The sequence below is a fragment of the Pinus tabuliformis genome, chromosome 7 (assembly GCF_031772625.1).
Source record: "Pinus tabuliformis cultivar Carrire ecotype Pingquan chromosome 7, CPIR1, whole genome shotgun sequence".
Classification (NCBI taxonomy): Eukaryota; Viridiplantae; Streptophyta; class Pinopsida; order Pinales; family Pinaceae; genus Pinus; species Pinus tabuliformis.
Window position 1 is genome coordinate 766,365,415 of NC_142293.1, and position 24,517 is coordinate 766,389,931.

Below are 24,517 nucleotides of genomic sequence, written 5' to 3' on the forward strand. Positions count from 1 at the left end.
GGAAAATGCCAAAAGAGGTGTGGGAGAAAAGAATGCATTTTTTGTTCTTTCGAAAAAGTGGAAACATAAAAACATTTCATTTTAGAATGTGAGGCCTTCAAAGACAACAAAGAGACTTATGCAGATACGTTGACAACTAGCTTTTGGGATAATCTATTTAGCAAGGGGTTTGTCGATAAGCTAGGAGCATTTATTGTAACGTTTCCCAAAAAAATCGCCGAATACATCAAGCAAATGAATAAACAATCTGTCCCCTAAGCTATCTTTAGCCTCGTGGACGTTAAAATAATTTCTTTGTTTTTTCCTGCAAATTACATATACTAACATCTAAAAGGTGACCTCTTGGGCATATATGTTTTATTTGGTTGAGCCAGTACGGGTACACGAATGGCAATGGCCCTCAGCCAGGATCGGTCGACAAATGGCGATGATGAGTTGCTGATAGAGGAGATACTGCAGGAAGCGGAAAGTCTTTACCTTGACGGAGCCGAAGCGAACAACGAAGTGGCCAATGATCTCAGAGATGTAGGAAGGCATTATCTCAACCAAGCTCGTGCTCCTGTAACGCATGATCTCTGTGCAGTTCTTCAAGCCTCTCAGATCGGTGATGTGCATTTGCTCCGAAAGGCTCTCGGTATGGTTTTCATTTTCTCAGTGGTGCTTTTTATCATTCTCTTTGTTAATCTGAAAACTGGTTTTGAGGTGCAAAGTTCCTTACTTTGCCAGAGGATTTTCATGCCTGTAATGTCTCGTGGATAATCTCGGCTTCTCTATGTTATCTATAGGATGATACAATCTATTCTTGTAAAATGGCATATCTTATGTTGAATGTCCATTCCACATTCATACTGCTTTTTCAATTTAATTTTATGTCTGCTCTGGGTATATTCATGCTTCATTGTTCCTCTTCTCAATTTAATTTTCTGTCTGCTCTGTGTATGTACACGTTTCCTTGCTGCAACATTTCATTCTATTTGTTAAAAGATGTGAGTGCTGCAATTCTGATTCTAATATCTGACCTCTTAGGCGATTTGAATGCAAATACTTGCTGAATATGGCCATTCGCATTTCACATTTAAGTAGTCTGTAGTTAAGTAGGAAGCATTGGTGTAACTTTAGTGGATTCTAGCTTTTACATGGTTTTACGTTTCTTCTTTCTTTTTTTCTATTCAAAATGTGTTATGCCATTGTGTTTGGAATCACAGACAATTTAAATTGCAGCATCAATCGGGCCGATGTAGACGGGGACACAGCCCTTCATTTGGCTTGTCTTCACGGTCACCTCGCTTGCGTACAGGTTGGGTTCTTTTTGAAGACATTAGTGTTTCATCGTTCCTATTTGGGGTTTTGCCTAAAGTTTGATTGGACTGCATCCACCTAGTTAAAGGTATAAATTGCCCATCACAGGTCCTCTTGGAAAGGGGAGCAAGCCTGGATTCTAAGGACGAGGATGGAGCAACTTCCCTTCATGATGCATGCTCAGGAGGTACGGAAAGGTCTTATATCGTATTAGTCGGCTAATAACAGCATAGTTTTTATTAGGACCATTTTCTTCTTTCATTTCTGCATTAGTTTTATCTCTCATTTAGCAAGACGGAAGTGGAATAAGCCCTAGATAATGGGAATTATGTGCTGAAGAGTCTAATTTCAATGATTCCATGTTCAGGTCATACATAAAGAGTCCCAAGTTATAGAAGCTTTAATAACAACGTATTTTCTCATAGGACTGCATTTTTCATTCATTTGTCCTATCTGATAAGACATCAGAGTAAAGTCTAGATTTGGTAATCAAGGCAGCGAAGGAGCTGATTGCCAAAATCTACGTATTCAACTGGCAGCTTGGGTTCTACAGACTCTTAAGTAACAATGGATTTGTAGGGATAAAACTAGAGCCCGTTTGAATCGCGGAAGACTGTCTTTCCTGCTTCATCAAGCTTACTTTGATCAAAATAGCCCTATATAAGAAGAAGACGGTCACAATGTCTAAATATTGAGAAAACATTTATGATGAAAGCAGTTGGGGAATTCGCCAAATAGCAAGTGAACAGTAGTCAAAGAATCCTGTGCTTGAATATGCATGTGAATTAGTGTTAGTTTAATGGTATCTTGGATAGTTAAAAAACATAGAAGTTGGAAATGCTTGCATGAAAATTGTTGTGCTTAACATTATTACATATATTTTATTTCTGCCAAAAATGGATTTTGCAGGTTTTGCTGAAGTTGTTCAAGCATTGCTGGATGCTGCTGAGAATCAAGACCATGTGAAGAGGCTTCTTGATACCAGCGACATTGATGGTGAAACGGTAAGCTTCAGAGATAAAGTTCATGAGCCAAATACTAGTCTATTGATGACATTGATGTCTCATGGTAAATTGACTTTTATTCAAATCCCGGCTGACAAAACTTAGGTTGTGACTGTCATGTCTAAAGTTTAAACAATACCTGGCTTGCATTCAATAGGTAGATGGAATGCTCTCTGGAAATCATTCTTTTTAAAATAAGAACGGGCATATAAGAATGGAAGGGATATGAAATTCATATGCCACTAGCTTAAGTAAACATTAATTTGGGGTGGCCAATATGGAACAGGAAACAACTAAGCAAATAAGTAAATACTATCATTACCATCTAGAAACTAACTATCAAGCATCAAGAATACAACTTATGCACATAAAAAATGGAAACAGACAGGAAAGATGCTGTTGAAACATGCCCAAAACAGCCCAAGAATAAATGTACACCAGGTAAAGCAAGCACGCTGCACAACAATGAACATGGGGATTAGAGTGAGGAAAACACCCAAATGGGGTAAAATTCTAAAACTGTACTTTCCACAGCTCATTGTATTTTAGTGTAAATGATACAGGGGACAATATTTAATACATCAGACTGACACAGTTGAAACTTGAGATTCTATCAACATGTGATTCTATGTTATCAGAACCGAACTGGTTAACCCCCCGAACTAGGGACTGGAAAAAAACAGTTCACCCCAAAATACATAAAAGATTCAAATTTTAAAGAAAAACATATATAGTCTCGTGTGTCTATATGAATCAAAACCATTTATACACAAATATGTAAACAGTAAAAGTGCATATAACCAAATAGCACTTAGTGCAATAAATATCTGAACCAAAAATACATCAACAAAGAGGCTCTAGATGGCCTTGTTACCTAACAAAAGTGGGTAATGCATAGGAGAAAATTTGTTGCCTCATTTGGCAGGCAGGCAGGCAGCCAGCAGCGCTATCATGGTCGACAAATAGCATTATGCCAGAGTTCCCCACCTATTGCTCTGGTTAGCGCTCTCTCCCATCTAGCATGCTTCTGGAAGTAAGGTGGGTCATCGATTGACGGGTACTCTAACCATTCTAGCAATCTTGTGCTTTCATTTAATGTTATGGGCATATTAATATGAATCACGGGGCAAACTGGATGATTGACCACTTTCGATTGTAACCTTGTTCCCAAGCTTTCCCTGGGAGGTTAGTCTTTGACTTTAGTCCAGTGAAGTGTCCTCTGAGGCCTTATGGTTTAGGAAGGGCACTATTAGGGAGGTACTGATTGATATAGCGTGTCTAGGGTAATCCATACTTACTAATTTTCAGTGTTGCGAAAATTGTGATTTTTTGAAAAAAATCACATTTTTTTCGTTGAGATGATAAAATCGGTTAATTAAATTAGTGATTTTTCATTTTGCAAAAATCGCAATTTAATCGCGATTTTTACGAAAAAATCACGATCTGATGTGTAAAAATCACTAGTTGCGGAAACAATGACTTTTTAAAGGTGAAATTGAGTATTTTTTGTTTCATTTTGCAATTAGAGGGCAAGGGTGAGAGCTAAGGAGGAGGAGAACTAATCTACAAAGGTGGGAGAGGAGAAAACCGAAGGAATTTAGGATTCCAAGCAAATAAATTTCGAATTTGGACCAAGTTTTTTCAGTAGGGTGTGGATTTCAGGCATGAACATTAAATTTGACCCTATTTTTTTGTTTTCTCCTTGGATTTCACTCACCCATATATTTTCTATGATTTTTGCTTGGGTTTGAGTGTGTTTTTTTGCCATTTTTGTTGCATTTAGTGGAGAGGGTTTTAACTTTTTTTTAGTCAAAAATTCAAAATGTTGTTTGTTAATTTTATTTGTTTAAATTGTTCTTGTGCCCTAGTTTTTTTCCATGATTTTTGCTTGGGTTTGAGTGCGTTTTTTGCCGTTATTGTTGCATTGAGTGGAGGGTTTTTTTTGGTCAAAAATTTAAAATGTTGATTGTTAATTTCATTTGTTTAACTTTAAATTCTTCTTGTGCCTTAGGTTCAAACTTCAATTTTACATTAAGACTCAAGAGTTCAACAAAGTTACAAATATGCCAAGAAAGTTGGACCCTATGTGGGAATTTGATGAACCCGATGGGGGGTTTGATTGATCAAATTTGACTTGCAAGTTATGTGGGTAGTGTTGCTGCCTTGCACACACACCTAAGTTAGTGAAAAAAACCCTTAACCCCATAAGGTGTGGTTGGTGGCAAAATCAAGAGATCGGGCTGTCACCTATTCCTAACTCTCTTCATTTAAGCTTTCTCCTAGGCAAACTAAGGGGGGTGGTCCCTAAATGAAATGCTAAGTTAAAAAGGTGATGTAAGATTTCTAGGAGATGTCAAGATTAATTTGGATTACTTGAGATTATGAGCAAATATGATGAGCAATATGAAATGAAATATACTTCAATAACCATCAACACATAAATCAAAGATGAGCATATAAGACCAATGCCTTCAATATTGCTTTAAAATAAATAATACTTGCTCTAAAATGAAATGTTTCAAAGTGAAACATAAGTAACTCTGTCAATCAAGAAGATGTTAGCAAGATTTAAAATTGCTTCCAAAGAAATGCTTTCAAAATATAATCATTCACAATGCTAGAACATGTAAGGAGGCAAATAAAATAACTTGCAACATGAAACAAGCTAAAACTTCACTTTGCAAAATGAACAATATGGTACTTGCCCAAGTGAGATAATCAATTCAAAACATTTTCATCATGACAAGTATATAAATAATTTGCAAGTAAAATAGCTTGAAAAGTAAAGTGTGTTAATATGAAATGCACTTAACTAAGGTTAGATGCAATTATCTTGGTAAATTTTAAGCTAGATGTCTAATTTAAGTGAGAGATCTTTCTTTTGAACTCTTGCCAAAGGGTAAAAATTGGGGTGACTGTAAGAAAGAGGGGCTGAGGATATGACGGTGTCGTTAACGATACCCTTCCCCTCAGTCTTACGAGTCAACATGTTCCTTCGTTCCTATAAGGGGACAAGCCACCTCTATAACTGCAGGGTCACACACTCTTTACCTTACTTCATACCAGTTAGAAGAATTTTCCAAGAAAGTCTTTTCCTTATAATGTCTATCAACCAAGCTTATGCTTGGAGGTAAATTAGAAATGCAAGCTAATCTAAAATGCTTAAATGAAATGCAAGTAAGTTCTCCCAAAGAAATATTAAATTTGCAATGCTTCAAAGTAAGGAAATGGTGCTCAACAATATATTGCAAATATAACTTTCAAATGGAGATTAGCTTGTAAGTAAATTAGAATGATGCAATCAATTTGCTTGAGAAACAAAGTTGTTTCAAGTAGACAATAGAATGCTCCAATACTCAAGATAACAATGTAGCATTTAGAAATGAAGCATGAACTCAAGTATACATGAAACAATTTGTTACACTAAATGGAAATGAATTAGTAAACAAAATTAAAGTTTGCTAGAAATTGAAATGCTTGCATGTGAAGAGTAGATTGCTCAAAGTAAAGTGTTTGTAGCTCAAAGCAATATATAAAATAGAGAATGCAAAGCCTTAAGTTGAATTGTAGCAAACTTATCTAAACAAAATAAAAATGTGATGAGTGAGGTTGTGTAAATTTTAAGCATGCAATTAAAATGGAAACCAAGAAAATGAAAAAGTTAATCCACCCACATGTTTCTCTCCCTAAATGGAGAGAAGGGATGCCATGGGTAAAACCCAAGCTCCCACAAGAAAAATAGATTTTTTATTAGCTTTTTACAATGAGTACGAGGCCCCTTAGTGGATTGCCCAAAAGATGGAAGAGAAAATTATAAAATAGGAGTCTATAGGAACCAAGATCTCCTTTCAAGAAGTGGCAACTACAATGGTCAATGAACAACTCTTGAAATCTGAAAATGACAAGTGCCCAAATGCTCACTGCCAAGCTAATTTGTTGCTATCCAAGATTGCCCACAACGTCCCTAAAGTTGATGCTCAAGTGCTCTTAAGGTCCAACAAATAATTAGTGTTTCAAGCTTTAGCGTCCTCAATCCTGTCAACACAAAGGGTGAGCATAGTCCATAAATAAATCTGAATTTTTTGCAAAACCCACACTCAAACTTAGTGTAAAACAAAGAGGAATGTTAGCAAATATAATTTACAAATATTCTACAAAATTTAGACTAAGGAATTGGGGCAAAACTCCAATTCTTGCCTAATTTTCCACGTCCTCTTCAATAGAAAAATAAAATTATTATTAGCACAAGAAATTGAGACATGATTTTAATTGAAATTGGATTTTGAAACACAAGCTAAAAGCCAAGGATCCCTGCAACACAAAATCGTAAGATAAGGCCTTGGGAGATGAAAATTGCAGGTTCTTCAATGTACTTGCTCAAGAGTGAGATGATTCCTCCAAGAATTTCTCCTTACGTTTGAGGTTTGATCTAAGAGATGTCTTTACACAACTTTAAATACACATTAGATCCACATGGGTTAAAAGAAATACAATGATAAAGAGATCTTAGAGATTTATTGGAAAATCAACTAAAACTTTCTCTATCTAGAGCAAACTCTCAAAACCAAATGCCAATGTGAGATAACTACACATTAACAAATCTCTAAAAGCATAATGGAAACTAATGAACACAATAACATAAGTAGAAAATGAAACACAATGATCAAGATATTACCATGCTCAAGAAGAACAACACCTCATATGTGAACGCCAAAGTCTTTTATTACAGTAGAACATGAGTGTACATAAGAGCAGAGATTCCTCAAGCACAATAGCTCGTTTTCAAAGGATACATAGTGAGAGCCCATGGCTCTATTATATAGAAGTTTGGGAGCCAATTCCAAGGCAAATGGTGACAATCCCAAAGCAAATGGGTGACAATCCTAATGCTCCGCCATGCAAATTCGAATTTCCCAAGTGGTATAAAAAATCCTTCATGCAAAATCGAATTCCATGAAGAAATGACAAGTGTAGATGGATAGGAATCTATGTGAAGACAAATTCCCACAAAATCTCCACCAAATATTCTCCCAAATCTTCCCAAATGTGCATTAACTTCTCAAATTCGAATTTCCAAGTAAATAGCTTCCTCATTTAATGCTCGAAATTTGATTTCCTTGAGTGGGCCATTTATTTATGATGCAAGGTGCCAAATCATCCTCCACTTGTCCTTTGACTTGAGATAATTTTCAAGTCATTTCCATGTCATTTCTTCACATAGAGCTATTTATTTTCTCCATTTATTTAATTGCTGGGCTAATTTATTGTCACATTTTCCACAAAACTTAGGAAAAGTGAGTTTTGAGGGTCTAGAACTTATTTTTTACCCTTCAAAGTGTGTCATTGTAGAAAGTTGAGGGTGAGAGATGTAATTTTGAGCACACTTACTCCATAAAACTTCTCTAGACATCACTTTTTACAATTTATTTTTAGAATTGATTCAAATTTCTACCATGTGGGAAATTTAAAAATTGACCCCTACACCTAATCAAATTCCACGATTTTTTTTTGTGATCTAGTATGGTAATATACAATGACCCCAGACACTAGGACTCACTCAAGGTCTAACCATCAAGTTGTACTCCAGCTTTGGGGTTATGCTTGGAGGAAAAAAATCAATTAATTATTAAGTCCTCGTAAGGATATAACAATTAACCAAGTGAAAAAAACCTTCTAGAGTAAACTCACTTGATGACAAGGTCCCAAGTTATCTAGGCTTGTTACATGACTCGACTCCTCATACTAGTATCACTTTTACATTGTCCCCACAAGGCTTGTGGAATTTGAGTACAACAGAGAAAGATGAGAAGTAGAGTTGAAAAACTTTGATGACATGATGAACTTTGATGGTACATTGAAGCTTCTGATACTCCCTTGGGCACGGAGTCTTCAAAAAATCTTTTGGTGCCACTCAAGTGGTCAACATTTCACTCCACATGGGGATGCATGCTAGATAGGAAGTGATAGTATGCAAGAACCTGAAATCTGCATCCACCAACAAAAGACATGTATTAGTAGCGTTCGTTCAAAATATCGTCTGTTAAAATTGGCAACTAGGGCCAAATTCCACCTTGGGACAACTCATTTGATGGAGATGATGATTGTATTGGATTCCTCTTTTTGAGAGGTCCAAGATTGATATAAAGATCATCTCATTCGGACAAGTAGAAATGTGATTTTGAATTTATTCCCTCACATGTGCAAATTATTTAGGTCGACTTCATCATTATGTAGGCTCATGAAGCCCAATGGATGTGTCTCCTCACCCGCAATGAAGTATATAAATAGAAGAGACCTCTCACCTCATTTGGACATCCATCACTCACACATTCTTCTCTCTCTCTTCATCAGATTGGTTTGTACAACTTGGGCAACCTCTCTCTCTCTCTCACACATGTGCGACTAGGAGGACAAAATTTTTGGGCTAAATCACAGAACCAAAATTGTAGAATTTCAGATAGTTTGACTAGCGTTGACAGAGGCTTTTTTGACCAGTTTTGATTGCGGTTTTGAAGGCAGAATTTCGGTTTCCTTAGGCCTCATTGACTGGCACAAAAATCGAAGTTTTTTGGGCAGTTTGACTTGAGTTGACCGTTGGTTGACTGAGTTTGACTAGAGTTTTCTAATTGCTTTGGGCTGACTTTGACCATTGTTGGAGGCCGAGTTTGACTGCCTTTGAACGAGCTTCGAAGGAGGTATTTGTTTGCTGTTTTGACCAGCGTTGACTTTCTGTTTAGGGCTGAAGTTTGACTGCAGTTGACTGCAGAATTTGACAAGGCTGATTTGACTTTGTATTGGGCTAATCAATTTGACTTTTGTACTCTCTGCTGAACTATTGAATAATAATAAGAAGATTTGATCAAAGGGTTTTCCCCACATTGGGGTTTTTCCCTGGCATCCGCCAAATCTGGTGTCCTCTTGTCTTGGCTTGTCTTCTGCATTTTGTTTTATGTTCTATCTGCATTTATTGTCAATGTGATTAATGGTTAATGTGATTGCTACTGGAAATAATTGGAAATTGTTATTGGGCTGCTAAAGGAACATTGAAGTAAATTGTGCTAAGCATAGAACATACCATTGTTATCTAAAATTAACATGGTATCAGAGCTTAGGTGAAGACAAAGCCCAAGCAAGAGTGAGAAAAGCAATCACTAAGGAAAGCTGTTGGACAAGAATTTTGAGCTAACTTCAATGACGACTACATCATACTTCAAATCCGAGGACAAGCTCAAGGACAAATCCGACTATCATGCATGGAAGATGTCTCTAGATTTGACTTTGGAAGAGAATGATGCTATGGACTATGTAAAAGGAAGAGTGGTGGAGCCTCCTTCAAATGCACCCGCTACTGCAAAAACAAAGTACAAGAAAGGTGAGGTCAAAGCTAAGAAAATTATTGTAGATTCCATTCACAAGCCTTTGGTTGCCTATATTTCTGATTTGGAAACATCTAAGGAGATGTATGATAAGCTAGTTGGGATGTTCAAAATAAACACTACAAATCAAGTCCTCTTTCTCAAGAACAAGTTGAAAGACACCAAGATGGATAGAGGAGAGTCCATTCAATCCTACTTCATGAACATTACCGAAATCAAGAATGATTTTCTATCTATTGGAGAAGTTGTTGGTGACAGGGAGCTCACTCTTATTGCACTTGGAGGTCTTACAAGAGAATGGGATGTGTTTAACACCACCATCCTCAACAATGACAGGATTCCAGGTTTTGATGAATTATTGGCTAGATGCACTCAAGAAGAAATAAGGATGATGGAAAGAGATAAGCCCTCAAATGGAAATAATCCTACCACTTTTTCCGCTCATGCTGAAAGGAAGAACAATGCTGGGCAAAAAAGACAAGGTCAAGGATTTAAGCCGGGATTCAAAGAAGGAAGAAAATGAAGATGCTTCAATTGCAACAGGTTTGGCCACTATGCTAGAGAGTGTCCTCACAAGAAGGATACTCCAAGGGACAACCACAACAATGACAAAGGCAATGGCAATCAAAGGAACAACAAGTTCAACAACAAAGGAAAGAGGAATGCTCCCGCTGCTCGATATGGAAATGGTTGTCCTCCCAAAAGGTCGAGAAACTCCAGGTATGACGAAACTAATGTTGTAGATAAGCAAAAAGAATTTTATCTTATTTCTGACCTCATCGCTGCCTCTCCTGCGGACACTTTGGATAATTGGTTGATTGATAGTGGTGCCTCAAGGCACTTCACTCGGTACAAGGAGCCCCTCTCAAATTTAGTTGAAAAGAAGACAAATTTGGAGGTCATACTTGGGGACAATGGCACCTACCCCGGATTGGGACAGTCACTCCACTTGAATCAAGGTCAAATCCTTCATATACAAGAAGTATTGTATGTTCTTGATTGAAAAACAACCTAGTATCTATTTCTGTGATGGAAGATAAAGGCTTCAAGGTAACATTCGTTGATGGGAAAGTACGTGTTTGGCAAAGGAACTTGAAAGATGCATTTACACATGGATTTAGGGTTGAAGGTCTCTATTAGGTTGGAGGAAGTCCTTTGGGAGCTATGACTTGCGATACTTCTCTTTAATCTGAATTATGGCACCAAAGATTTGCTCACCTTCATTACTAAGCCTTACCTGATGTAAGGAAGATGGTCACAGGTATGCTCAAATTTAGCATAGATCATCAAGGAGTTTGTTAGGGTTGTGCAGCTGGAAAACATATAAGGAGACTATTCCCTTCAAGTGAAAGTCAAACTACCGATATTCTTCAAGTGGTCCATTCTGATTTATCAGGTATGTTGCCAGTAACAGCTTTGGGAGGATACTTGTACTATGCAATTTTTGTGGATGACTTCTCTCGCAAAACATGGATGTATTTCTTGAAGAAGAAGGACGAAGTGTTGAAATTGTTCTGCTCTTTCAAAGCCTTGGTCGAAAATCAAATAGAGAAGAAGATCAAAATATTGAGGACCGATAATGGAACCAAATATGAGTCAAATGAATTCAATGACTATTGTAGAGAAGCTGGCATTAAGAGGGAGACCACTACTGCATATACTCCTGAGCAAAATGGAGTTGCCAAAAGGAAGAATCGAACAATCATAGAAGCTACCCATGTTATGCTTCATGACCAAGGCCTACCGAAGTTCTTATGGGGAGAAGCTGCCAACACTACTGTATATGTTCAAAATAGATGCCCGCATCAAGCATTGGACTTCAAGACACCCGAAGAAGTTTTCACCAGTAAGAAACCTGATGTTTCTCATTTTAGAATTTTTGGTTGTCCCGTATATTTTCATGTGCCGAAAGAGAAAAGAAACAAGCTAGATGCATCTGGGAAGAAAGGAACTTTTGTGGGCTACAGTGAAACTTCGAAGGCATATAGAATCTATGTGCTTGGTCAAAGAGAAGTGGAAATAAGTCATGATGTCACCTTCGATGAAGATTCTGCCCTTGGGAAAGTCAGAGATCTTCCTATCCCTAGGAAGGACAATGATGATGATGCAGGAAAGAAGGATGAATCTCTGACAGATGATTTGATGCCCGATGGATCCCATTGATCCACCTCCTGGTGGGCCGTCTACCTCAAGGAAAATACTTTTGTGGCTCAAAGATATTCTCGAAGATCCTGAAAGACATGTTGCACCAAAGGGGACATTTCGTGAAAGCAAGAAGCCGAAAAGGTACGAAGGGTACTTAGTTGCTATGAGTACCATTGTTCACTTTGAGCCATGTACGTTCGAAGAAGCCATGAAGCACCAAGTATGGAAGGATGTGATGAATGAGGAATATGAATCGATCATGAAGAATGATGTTTGGGATGTGGTTCCTAGACCCAAGGATAAGTCAGTGGTCACTTCAAAATGGCTTTACAAAATCAAACATGGAGTTAATGGGAGTGTTGAAAAGTTCAAGGCCAGGTTTGTTGCTCGAGGCTTCTCTCAAAAGGAAGGAGTGGACTATGATGAGATATTTGCACCGGTTGCCCGATACACCACTATCCAATCCATCATTGCTCTTGCTGCCTCTCAAGGATGGAGCCTACACCAAATGGATGTCAAAACTGCTTTCTTGCATGGCTCGCTTAAGGAAGAAGTCTATGTAGAGCAACCTAAGGGGTTCGAAGTTCAAGATCGAAAGACACATGTATGTAGGTTGAAGAAAGCCCTCTATGGGTTGAAGCAAGCCCCTAGGGCTTGGTATGAGAGGATGTTGAAGAAAGAGTAACTAGGTTCGGTATTTACAAATGTAATTTTGATTTTTATACTTATCAAGAAAAAGAAATATTATTTTTTGTAAATTATGAGAATGAGTTTCTTGCTCATTCCATAGGTCTAAGAAAGTCAAAGAGTCAAAGACATATGTAAAGAGCTCTTTTTGAGCATATATGTAATGAATATAAGTTTACCTAGTGATTAGATTAGCCCTCCAAGACAAGCACAATCCTCTTGAAAAGAGCAACAAACAAAACGATGTCAAATACAGTCAAGTCGGCCAGCAAAACGACATAAAGATCAGTCATGTCGGCTCAAATGAAGTGACACAACACTTTTGTCATGTCGACTTATTTATAGAGACGTGACAATTATAATTAGCTCATTGAGGTCACCACAGAAGCTCAGATTTTCGGGCAAGTCACTGCAACTACAGATGGGTATAGGAGGTGCAGGAAGATAGTTTCGGATAACATTTTTGGAGGTTAGTTCACAAGTCTGCAACTTCAGATGAGGACAGAATCTCGGTCTAGTTATAGGGTCACAGTGATACAGTCTCGACATAGCTGTAGCAGACCTCAGTGCAAGGAGAACTTGATTACAATCTCAGTGAAAGTGCAAGAGAAGACACAACCAGTGTCATGTTAGAAGAAGGATCTCAGGGATACTTTGTCTCGGCATAAACACAGTCACGGAGATCACTGTGTCACAGTCTTGATGTGTTCATTATGAAGAGGATCTCTGTGATCATCCAGTCTCGACATACCTACTAAACACAGTCATGATCCCAATTGTAATCATGGTCTCGGTGGTGGTCTAAAGAAGATCTTGGTGGTAATGCAACAAGGTGTAATAATGATGCAACAGTAATGATGGTGCAATAGAGATGATCTTAGTAAGAATGCAGTAAAGATGGAACAATGATGAAGCAACAACAATGAACTAAGTACAGATGTAGATATGGTGCAACAATCATACTCCCATGAATATCTCAATGAAGAAAGCATGAATGATGATCTTCGTGAAGCAGTAATGATGATGACAATCTTAGCAGCAAGAAGAGTATTGGTGTCTTGGTCTTGGAGTGGCCTAGTAGGTCAAGGGTCATGGTCTTGGTGTTCGTCAATTAGAATCTCTATAAGAAGAATTTTGTGCGGGTTAAGAGGGAGAGGTTTTGGCCCTAGCAGAAAGCCAAAATATCTTGTGTTCTTGTCTCTTTGTTTTGGTAGCTATTTGAAGAACGAATGAAGACACATTCTAATAGTAACGAATGAAGACTATGTTAAGAAGAAAAGTTAAAACACCTCACAAATAGTTATCATGCTAGAAGAATCTCATTAACTCTAACTGCCCTAGATTCTTCAACATAGGATTGATAGCTATCTTATGAAGTTGGGTTTTACAAGGAGTGAAGCTGACCCGAACCTATACTTCAAGGTTGAAAAGGACAGGCCTCTCATTCTGGTCCTTTATGTGGATGATCTTTTTCTGACAGGTGTAGACCCTCTCATTTATCAATGCAAGAGGGAGTTGGCTTCCGAATTCGAGATGAAGGACCTAGGTTTGATGCACTACTTCCTAGGCTTGGAGGTCTGGCAAAAGCCAGGTGAGATTTTCCTTTCTCAAGGAAAATACATTGTGAAGCTACTCGAGAGATGTGGGATGGTGGAATGCAAGTCTGTGTCTACTTCGATGGAACTCAACTTCAAGAAGCTATGTGGAAGTGCTGCTGGGCTCGAATTGGCAAATCCTTTCGAGTATCGACAACTTGTGGGGGCCTTAATGTTCTTGGTAAACTCCTGTCCAGACATATGCTTCGCCGTGAATACGTTGAGTCAATTTATGGTCGAGCCTCATCATATACATTGGATTGTTGTTAAGAATCTCTTGAGATATCTCCGGGGCACAATCTATTATGGACTGAGATACACTGCTGGGAATTTGAGGCTACATGGATATATAGATGTTGACTAGGCTGGCAGTGTGGTGGATCGTACGAGCACGTCTGGATGTTGCTTCTCATTGGGGTTTGCTTCAATTTCTTGGATGAGTAGGACACAGAAATCGGTTGCACTAAGCACCATCGAGGCCGAATACATTGCAGCTAGTATGGCCTGTTGTGACGCTGTTTGGTTGAGGAAGCTCTTCAGTGAGCATATTTGAGCACGTGTTGGATACCATCATGATCTTCTGCGACAACCAAATTGGTATTCGCCTTTCAGAGAATCCCGTGTTCCACGATCGCTCCAAGCAAATTGATATCAGGTACCACTTTATTTAGGATATGGTACAACGAGGAGCAATAAGGCTCCAACACATCAAGACTGATGAGCAGGTTGCAGATATCCTGATGAAGCCCTTAGGGAAGGTCAAATTCTTAGCCTTCTGTGAGAGACTTGCAGTCATGGAAAGACCCTCCTATAAGGGTTCCACATGAGTTGGACACTGAGCTTTGGGAGCTCCTGGGGGCTTGGGGTACTTGTTGGAGCTATGAGCGATCATAGGGTGAGTGGTTCACCTTCCCCTATGTGGTGCGCTATGTACAAGGTGAGTGGTTCACCTTCCCCTGTGATACCCCATGATGGTTGACATGTGTGTAGGGTGAGCGGTTCACCTTCCCCTACGATTGTGGACACATATATGTAGGGTGAGTGGTTCACCTTCCCTTACGATTGACATATGCAGAGGATGAGTGATTCACCTTCTCCTATGGCATATGAGCAGGATGAGTGATTCACTTTCCCCTGCTGATGCCCTAACATACATCCTACCCATGTAGTCCGAGACTCATGGGAAGTACCTCTCATCTGGCCAATGAGTTGGGAAACATGGATAGGGACCATAGAACTACTGATGGATGCATCGTGTACTGCCGTACTCCCTATGTCTAGGATGCATGGGTTTCAACAACTTGATCTGGGAGCAACTGAGGACTAACCTTTGTTAGTGGAGAGTGGTAAGGTCTTGTTTCTCACTCTTGATCAATTCTTCTTCATTATTACTTCATGGTTCAGTAGAGCAACGCAGAGCAAAGATGACAAAGATGGTTCATGACGATAGGATGGCATGATGGATTAGCAAGTGGAATTCTCCCTAGTTGAGAAGGAGTGTTAAAATTGGAAGCTAGGGCCAAATTCCACCTTGGGACAACTCATTTGATGGAGTTGATGATTGCATTGGATTCCTCTTTTCGAGAGGTCCAAGATTGATATAAAGATCATCTCATTCGGACAAGCAAAAGTGTGATTTTGAATTTATTTCCTCACATGTGGAAATTGTTCAGGCGACTTCATCATTATGTAGGTTCATGAAGCCCAATCGATGTGTCTTCACCCACAACAAAGTGTATAAATAGAAGAGACCTCTAACCTCATTTGGACATCCATCACTCACACATTCTTCTCTCTCTCTTCATCAGATTGGTTCGTAACTTCGTACAACTTGGGCAACCTCTCTCTCTCTCTCCCTCATGTGCGGCTAGGAGGACAAAATTTTTGGGCTAAATCATAGAACTGAAATTGCAGAATTTTAGATAGTTTGACCAGTGTTGATCGAGGTTGTTTTGACCAGTTTTGACTATAGTTTTGAGGGCAGAATTTCAGTTTCCTTAGGCCGCATTGACTGACACAGAAATCAAAGTTTTCTAGGCAATTTGACTTGCGTTGACCACAAGTTATCGAGTTTGACCAGAGTTTTGTGACTGTTTTGGGTTGACTTTGACCATCGCTGGAGGCCGAGTTTGATTGCCTTTGACCGAGCTTCAAAGGAGGTATTTGTTTGTTGTTTTGACGAGTGTTGACTTTCTGGTTAGGGTTGAAGTTTGACTGCAAAATTTGACAGGGATGCTTTGACTTTGTATTGGGCTAATCAATTTGGCTTTTATACTCTCTCTCTCTCTCTTTGCTGAACTATTGAATAATAATAAGAAGATTTGATCAAAGGGTTTTCCCCACATTGGGGTTTTTCCCTGGTATCCGCCAAATCTGGTGTCCTCTTGTCTTCGTTTGTCTTCTGCATTTTGTTTTATGTTCTATCTGTATTTATTGTCAATATGATTAATGGTTAATGTGATTGCTATTGGAAATAATGGGAAAATGTTATTGGGCTGCTAAAGGAACATTGGAGTAAATTGTGCTAAGCATAGAACATACCATTGTTATCTAAAATTAACATAAGTACAATACAAAAGATGCCCCATGGCATCACATGTCCTCAACGAAATTCATGCTGAGAACTTGCTTACTTTCGGGCAGATCCATGGGCTGCTTTTTTTATGTGCCCCGTCCAATTCTGAATATCTTAGGATTTTGATCCATCCCAACACTGTGTTGTACATGGTAATCAAATTTACCAAATCCTTTGCGCTTTTTTCTTTTCTTCTTAATAGATTGTGATGTTGATGTTGATGCGATCAAAGTAGACCTTTTTGCCCGATATTGAACATGCTCAGATGGAAAATTTGAAGTATCCAAGACTTCTGTGACCTGCCTTTCTCCATTCTGCATATGCTCTGACATGGGTGATGAATCAATCTTAAATTAATAAACCCGATTCCCCTCAGTTTCCTTGCGATCCAGGTCACCTTCAATTAACCATTTTTCAATGGAATAAGTGACCTCCTCATAATAAGATGAAACTTGCTTCAGTGGATTGGGAGGCTTATGATCTATTTCTTTGTTCTTTTCCCATTCGTGATCTGACCTAAGCTAAAATTTCTGTACCTGTAATCTTTCCATTTCCTCCAACCTATTCTAAAAAGTGATCTGATTAGCCTTCCTAACACTTATTTCCTTGGCATGATTTGTTTCCACGGTGTTGATTAATTGTACTTGTTTTTCTTCCATGGCGAGCAACCTATTTTGAAGAGCAACCATTTGACTAGAATGATTAACCTCCATGGTACTCATTTCCTTCGCATGATCTGTTATTAATCTTGTTTGATTGAGTTCTATGTTTTTAATGAGTTGAGCTTGGTTGAGTTGCATATCCTTAATCATTTGAGTCAACTCCTTGATGAGATCCTTATCATTTGCTTCAACTTTCGCTTTGATCTTTCTTTCATCTCCATATTTTTCTTCAAAGGCGTCAATGATTGATTCTAGAGAATCGAAATTATTAGCAGGCAAGTCTATGAACCAATTCATAGCATCGCCATCTAATGAAAAGATGAAAAGTCTCATTTTAATGTCCTCATGGTTAATATCATGGCACCATTTGCTTACACAAAGGTGGAAATTTCTAAGGTGAGTTTCAATACTAATGGCATTGTTACCTAGAAAACTAGGCAACTCTTCAATAGCCTCAATGGCTTCATCCAGAATAAAATTCGGATACCCTAGAAAGTTAGTAAAATCACATGTGGCGAATAAATCATTCATGATATCATGCTCACTTGACCCTGAAAGAGCAAATGGATACCAGAGAGAGGCTCCTATCCAAGATTAGCAAGAAGTCTACGAGAAGAAGGCTTCAAACAAAAATCCTTGCAGAAAATGAAATAAGTGGAGTCACCACTTGAACAAGAATCTAACTCTAAAATCCAAGATGCAAAAAGTTAGTCGTATTCCAGGTACAAGAGGATTTGTACCCGACAACGACACCAAAAGAATGTTGTTGCCGCCTTGTACACACCTAAGTTATTGAGAAAAGTCCTTAACTTGACAAAGTGTGGTTGGTGGCAAAATAAAGAGATGGGGCTATCACCTATTCCCAACTCTCTCCGTTTAAGCTCTCTCCTAGGCAAGCTAAGGTGGGTGGTCCCTAAATGAAAAGCTAAATTAAAAAGGGGATGTGATGTTTCTAGGAGATGTCAAGATTAATTTTGATTACTTGAGATTATGAGATGAGCAATATGAAATGAAATATACTTCAATAACCATCAACACATAAATCAAAGAAGAGCATATAAGACCAGTGCCTTCAATATTGCTTTAAAATAAATAATACTTGCTCTAAAATGAAATGTTTCAAAGTGAAACATAAGTAACCCTGTCAATCAAGAAGATGTTAGCAAGATTTAAAATTGCTTCCAAAGAAATGCTTTCAAAATATAATCATTCACAATGCTAGAGCATGTAAGGAGGCAAATAAAATAACTTGCAACATGAAACAAGCTAAAACTTCACTTTGCAAAATGAACAATATGGTACTTGCCCAAGTGAGATAATCAATTCAAAACATTTCAATCATGACAAGTATATAAATAATTTGCAAGTAAAATCGCTTGAAAAGTAAAGTGTGTTAATATTAAATGCACTTAACTAAGGTTAGATGCAATTATCTTGGTAAATTTTAAGCTAGATGCCTAATCTAAGTGAGATATCTTCCTTTTGAACTCTTACCAAAGGGTAAAAATTGGGGTGACTGTAAGAAAGACGGGCTGAGGACATGACGGTGTCGTTAACGATACCCTTCCCCTCAATCTTACGAGCCAACATGTGTCTTCGTTCCTACAAGGGGACAAGCCACCTTCATAACTACAAAATTACACACTCTTTACCTTCGTATCAGTTGGAAGAATTTTCCAAGAAAGTCTTTTCTTTATAATGTCTATCAACCAAACTTATGCTTGGAGGTAAATTAGAAATGTAAGCTAATCTAAAACGCTTAAATGAAATGCAAATAAGTTCTCCCAAAGAAATATTAAATTTGTAAGGAAATGGTGCTTAACAATATATTGCAAATATAACTTTCAAATTTAGAGTAGCTTGTAAGTAAATTAGAATGATGCAATCCATTTGCTTGAAAAACAAAGTTGTTTCAAGTAGACAAAAGAATGCTCCAATACTCAAGATAACAATGTAGCATTTAGAAATGAAGCATGAACTCAAGTATACATGAAACAATTTGTTACATTAAATGGAAATGAATTAGTAAACAAAATTAAAGTTTGTTAGAAATTAAATTTTTGCATGTGTAGAGTAGATTTCTCAAAGTAAAGTGCTTGTAGCTCAAAGCAATATATAAAATAGAGAATGCAAAGCCTTAAGTTGAATTGTATCAAACTTATCCAAACAAAATAAAAATGTGATGGGTGAGGTTGTGTAAATTTTAATCATGCAATTAAAATGGAAACCAAGAAAATGCAAAAGTTAATCCACCTACATGTTTCTCTCCCTAAATTGAGAGAAGGGATGCCATGGGTTAAACCCAAGCTCCCACAAGAAAAATAGATTTTTTATTAGCTTTTTACAATGAGTATGAGGCCCCTTAGTGGGTTGCCTAAAAGATGGAAGAAAAAATTACAAAATAGGAGTCTATAGGAACCAAGATCTCCTTCCAAGAAGTGACAACTACAATGGCCAATGAACAACTTTTGAATTACGAAAATTACAAGTGCCCAAAGGCCCACGCCCAAACTAATTTGCTGCTGTCCAAGATTGCCGACGGCCTCCCTAAAGTTGATGCTCAAGTGCTCTTGGGGTCCTACAACAAATAGTTAGCGTTTCAAGATTTAACTTCCTCAAACCTGTCAACACAAAGGGTGAACATAGTCCATAAATAAATCTGAATTTTCTGCAAAACCCACACTCAAACTTAGTGTAAAACAAAGAGGAATGCTAGCAAATATAATTTACAAATATTTTACAAAATTTAAACTAAGGAATTGGACCAAAACACCAATTTTTGCTTAATTTTTCACGTGCTCTTCAATAGAAAAATAAAATTATTATTAGCACAAGAAATTGAGACAAATGATTTTAATTGAAATTGGATTTTGAAACACAAGCTAAAAGTCAAGGATCCCTGCAATACAAAATCGTAAGATGAGGCGTTGGGAGATGACAAATGCGGGGTCTTCAATGAACTTGCTCAAGGGTGGGATGATTCCTCCAAGAATTTTCCCTCACGCTTGAGACTTGATCCAAGAGATATCTCTACATAACTTCAAATACACATTAAATCTACATGAGTTAAAAGAAATACAACAATAAAGAGATCTTAGAGTTTTATTGAAAAATCAACTAAAACTTTCTCTATCTAGAGCAAATTCTCAAAACCAAATGCCAATGTGAGATAGCTACACATTAACAAATCTCTAAAAGCATAATGGAAACTAATGAACACAATAGCATAAGTAGAAAATGAAACACAATGATGAAGATATTACCATGCTCAAGAAGAACAACACCTCATATGTGAACCCCGAAGGCTTTTATTGCATTAGAACATGAGTGTACATAAGAGCAGAGATTCCCCAAGCACAATAGTTCGTTTTCAATGGATACATAGTGAGAGCCCATGGCTCTATTATATAGAAGTTTGGGAGCCAATCCCAAAGCAAATGGTGACAATTCCAAAACAAATGGGTGACAATTCCAATGCTCTTGCATGCAAATTCGAATTTCCCAAGTGGCACCAAGAATCTTTCAAGCAAAATCTAATTCCATGATGAAATGACAAGTGTCGATGGGTGGAAACTCATGCGGGGACAAATTCCCGCAAAAATCTCCACCAAATATTCTCCCAAATCTTGCCAAATGCTCATTAACTTCTCAAATTCGAATTTCCAAGTAAGCAACTTCCTCATTTAATGCTAGAAATTCAATTTCCTTGAGTGGGCCATGTATTTATGATGCAAGATGCCAAATCATCCTCCACTTGTTCTTTGATTCATTCCTTTGACTTGAGATAATTTCCAAGTCATTTCCATGTCATTTTGTCACATGGAGCTATTTATTTTCTTCATTTATTTAATTGCTGAGTTAATTTATTGCTACATTTTCCACAAAACTTAGGAAAAGTGGGTTTTGAGGGTCTAAAACTTATTTTTTACCCCTCAAAGTGTATCATAGTATAAAGTTGAGGATGAGAGGTGTAATTTTGAGCACACATACCCATACAACTTCTCTAGACATCACTTATTACAATTTATTTTTAGAATTGATTCAAATTTTTGCCCTGTGGTAAATTAAAAAATTAACCCTTAGACCTAATTAAATTCCACGAATTTTTTGTGTGATCTAGTATGGTAATATACAATGACCCTAGACACTAGGACTCACCCAAGGCCTCACCATCAAGCCACACTCCATCTTTGGGGTTATGCTTGGAGGAAAAAACTCAATTAATTATTAAGTCCTTGTAAGGATATGATAATTAACTAAGTGAAAAAAACCTCCCAGAGTAAACTCATTTGATGAAAAGGTCCCAAGTTACCTAGGCTTGTTACATGACTCGACTCCTCATACTAGTATCACTTTTACATTGTCCCCACAGGGCTTGTGGAATTTGAGTACAACAGAGAAAGATGAGAAGTAGAGTTGAAAAACTCTAATGACATGATGAAATTTGATGGTACATTGAAGGTTCTGGTACACCCTTGGGCATGGAGTCTTCAAAAAATCTTTAGGTGCCACTCCAGTAGTCAACAGGGAGCATATGATAGGGGGAGTATATCGATTGAAATTCCACCTCGCACATATTCCTGGACATGAAGTAGGGATTTGCACAAATACAAATCCAAAAATCATTTGTAGAGCCCTCAAATCATTGGAATATATAGAGACAACTAAACTGACCAAGGCAACTCTGAAGGATCAAATGGTCGGGGGTGGAGTAATGGGAGGTGACCGTGAGAGTGGTTCTTCTTCTGTATCAATTTCTACAGTCAACACCACAACTGCCTTATCATTTTTTGTTCCTATAACCATAGTTGGTGCACAACCATTTATTGGGTCAGCTCTTAAAAAAAAAGAGAAGGAAGAAGCTGACAAGCTGCTAGGCAGGTGTCTTCTTTGGAGTGATGTTCCCTTCAGCATTGCCAGGAACAATCCATTGTTCCAGCTTGCAATTGATGCTATTTCTCTTTTTGGCCCACAGTACAAAACCCCTTCCTATGATGACTTTAGAGGGTGTATTCTTCAGAATGAAAACGCTGAATGCATTGCAAGATTGGAGGAGTTCAGGGCATCATGGGCATATACGGAATGCATTGTGATGTCAGATGGTTGGATTGATCAAAATGGTAGAACCCTTATTAACTTCTTCGTTAATTGTCTCAAAGGGACAATGATTATAAAATTTGTTGATGCATCTGCACATATTAAATATGCATGGTTATTATGTGATTTGTTGGATGTGTTCATTCAGGAGGTGGGTCCACAACATGTTGCCTAGGTCATAATGAGCAATGCTACAAATTATGTTGCTGCTAGAATGATGCTTATGGAGAGGCATCCTAACTTATTTTGGACAGCTTGTGTTGCACATTGCATTGACTTGATGTTGGAGGACATAGGAAAAATTCCTTTTGTCAAGGATATTGTTGAATCATCAAAAAACATTGCAAAATTTATATATAATCATGCATCTGTGCTTCATTTGATGAGAACATTCACTAACAACAAGGAGTTGGTGCGCCCTGCTATTACATGGTTTGCCACTAGCTTCATATCTCTTCAATCTCTCTTGAATTCTATGTGGGATGTGAAGAGAATGTTTCTTTCAGAGGAGTGGTGTGCTTTGTCATTTAGCTGCAAACCAAGGGAGAGGCCATATGTAGGCTAGTTTCATACCAGGAAAGCTTTTGGGCGGGAGTGTAGGAGGTGTGTAGCATTACTGAACCTTTGGTAAAGGTTCTTCGATTAGTTGATGGAGACAAGCCCGCAATGGGCTACTTGTATGAGGCCATGGATAGGGCCAAAAAATCCATTCACAACTATTATGATGATAAGGGGGATGAGGGGTTTGAGAAACAATCACTGATATGGACAATGATTAATGAGCGATGGATCGTCCTATTCATGCTGCAGTGATTTACCCGCATTTTCTTACTCCTATGGTTTCATATTTGATGCTGAGGTCATGGATGGTTTCTTCACTTGTGTTTAGAAAATGGTGTCATCATCAACAGAACGTGTAGAAATTTCTAAAGAAATGGAGATATACAAGATGGTAGGTGGCACATTTAGCTTTGACATGGCTATCCATGATAGGAAAACCAAAATGCCAGGTAAGTTTTAGTTTGTTTCAATTTTCAAATTTCATTCTATTTGTATTTTGCTTCAACTTTCAAATATCAATTTTTTTCTCATGTTTCTCTTATTTGTTGTAGATGCGTGGTGGAGAAGCTATGGTGGTAGAGTACCCAATCTTCAAAAGCTTGCCATTCGAGTGCTCAACCAAACATGTAGCTCCTCGGATGTGAGCGCAACTAGAGTGTATTTGAAAAAATACACACCAAGAAGCACAGCAGGTTAAATTTTCCAATTTTTTTTTTGAATTCATTAAATAATAAAAAATATAATTTATTATTTTTGTAATTATTAATTTATAATTTATGACCCTCGTACAAGTTGGAGTTCCAACACCTTAACGACATGGTCTATGTCTACTACAATCTCCGATTGTGGGTGAGGCAACTTGAGAGGACACCTGAAATGGAGGCCATCTCATTGATGAGATTGACACCACTTCTGCATGGAGGGTTGAGGCTATTAGAAAATTAGAAAGCAAAAATATTTTCTTATGTTGATAATTGCTTATGATATTCTTATGTTCTTATTAACTTTCTTGTGTTCTTCTTTTATCTTTGTTTCATCAAGCCATTATCAAAAGCAAAACATGAAGATCAAGGACTCTAGATGTAGGCGGACAGACAGGGCTTAAAACCCCTATATAGGGGAGAGCCTAGTAAAAAACTCTTCCTTCAGTAATTCAAATTGAGATGGACCAAGACCCTAGACCAATAGACCTTCCTCCTCCACCAAGTTAGCCTTCCAAGATGATGTAGTAGTCTCTTCTTATCCAACAGCTTCAGCCCAACAACAATCCAACACTTCAACTTCTCAAATGTAGAATTTCGACCCCCCAACAGCAAAATTTCGGCCTCCTTCCACAGCTACACAACTTCACATGTGTGGGAAATAAAGAGAAAATTTCGACTTCTTATACTTGTGAGAGACCTATTTCTCCTTAGCTATCCTTCTTCCTGTTCTTCCTTGAAATTCACACTTTTTCTGGCCCCAGAAGTTGCAGATCGAACTTGTTGTGAGTGAGTCCCAAATGAGTTCGAGTTGC

The 24,517-nt window shown here is 37.9% G+C and overlaps 1 protein-coding gene across 6 annotated transcripts in view; it reads left to right on the forward strand.

Annotated features, from left to right (window-relative positions):
- The first annotated feature begins 338 nt into the window (after positions 1–338).
- Positions 339–24,517, forward strand: part of LOC149249805 (uncharacterized) — a 151,833-nt gene continuing 127,654 nt past the window's right edge. For 5 of the 6 annotated variants that reach the window (XM_089456326.1, XM_089456324.1, XM_089456323.1 and 2 more), the window contains exons 1-4: positions 339–634; positions 1,206–1,297; positions 1,408–1,486; positions 2,209–2,303. In XM_089456326.1, coding sequence (XP_089312452.1) covers positions 388–634; positions 1,206–1,297; positions 1,408–1,486; positions 2,209–2,303 — 513 coding nt within the window. In that variant the 5' untranslated portion in view covers positions 339–387. Of the gene's footprint in view, positions 635–1,205; positions 1,298–1,407; positions 1,487–2,208; positions 2,304–23,552; positions 23,690–24,517 lie in introns of those variants that run through there. The other variant, XM_089456327.1, reaches the window with a different exon arrangement.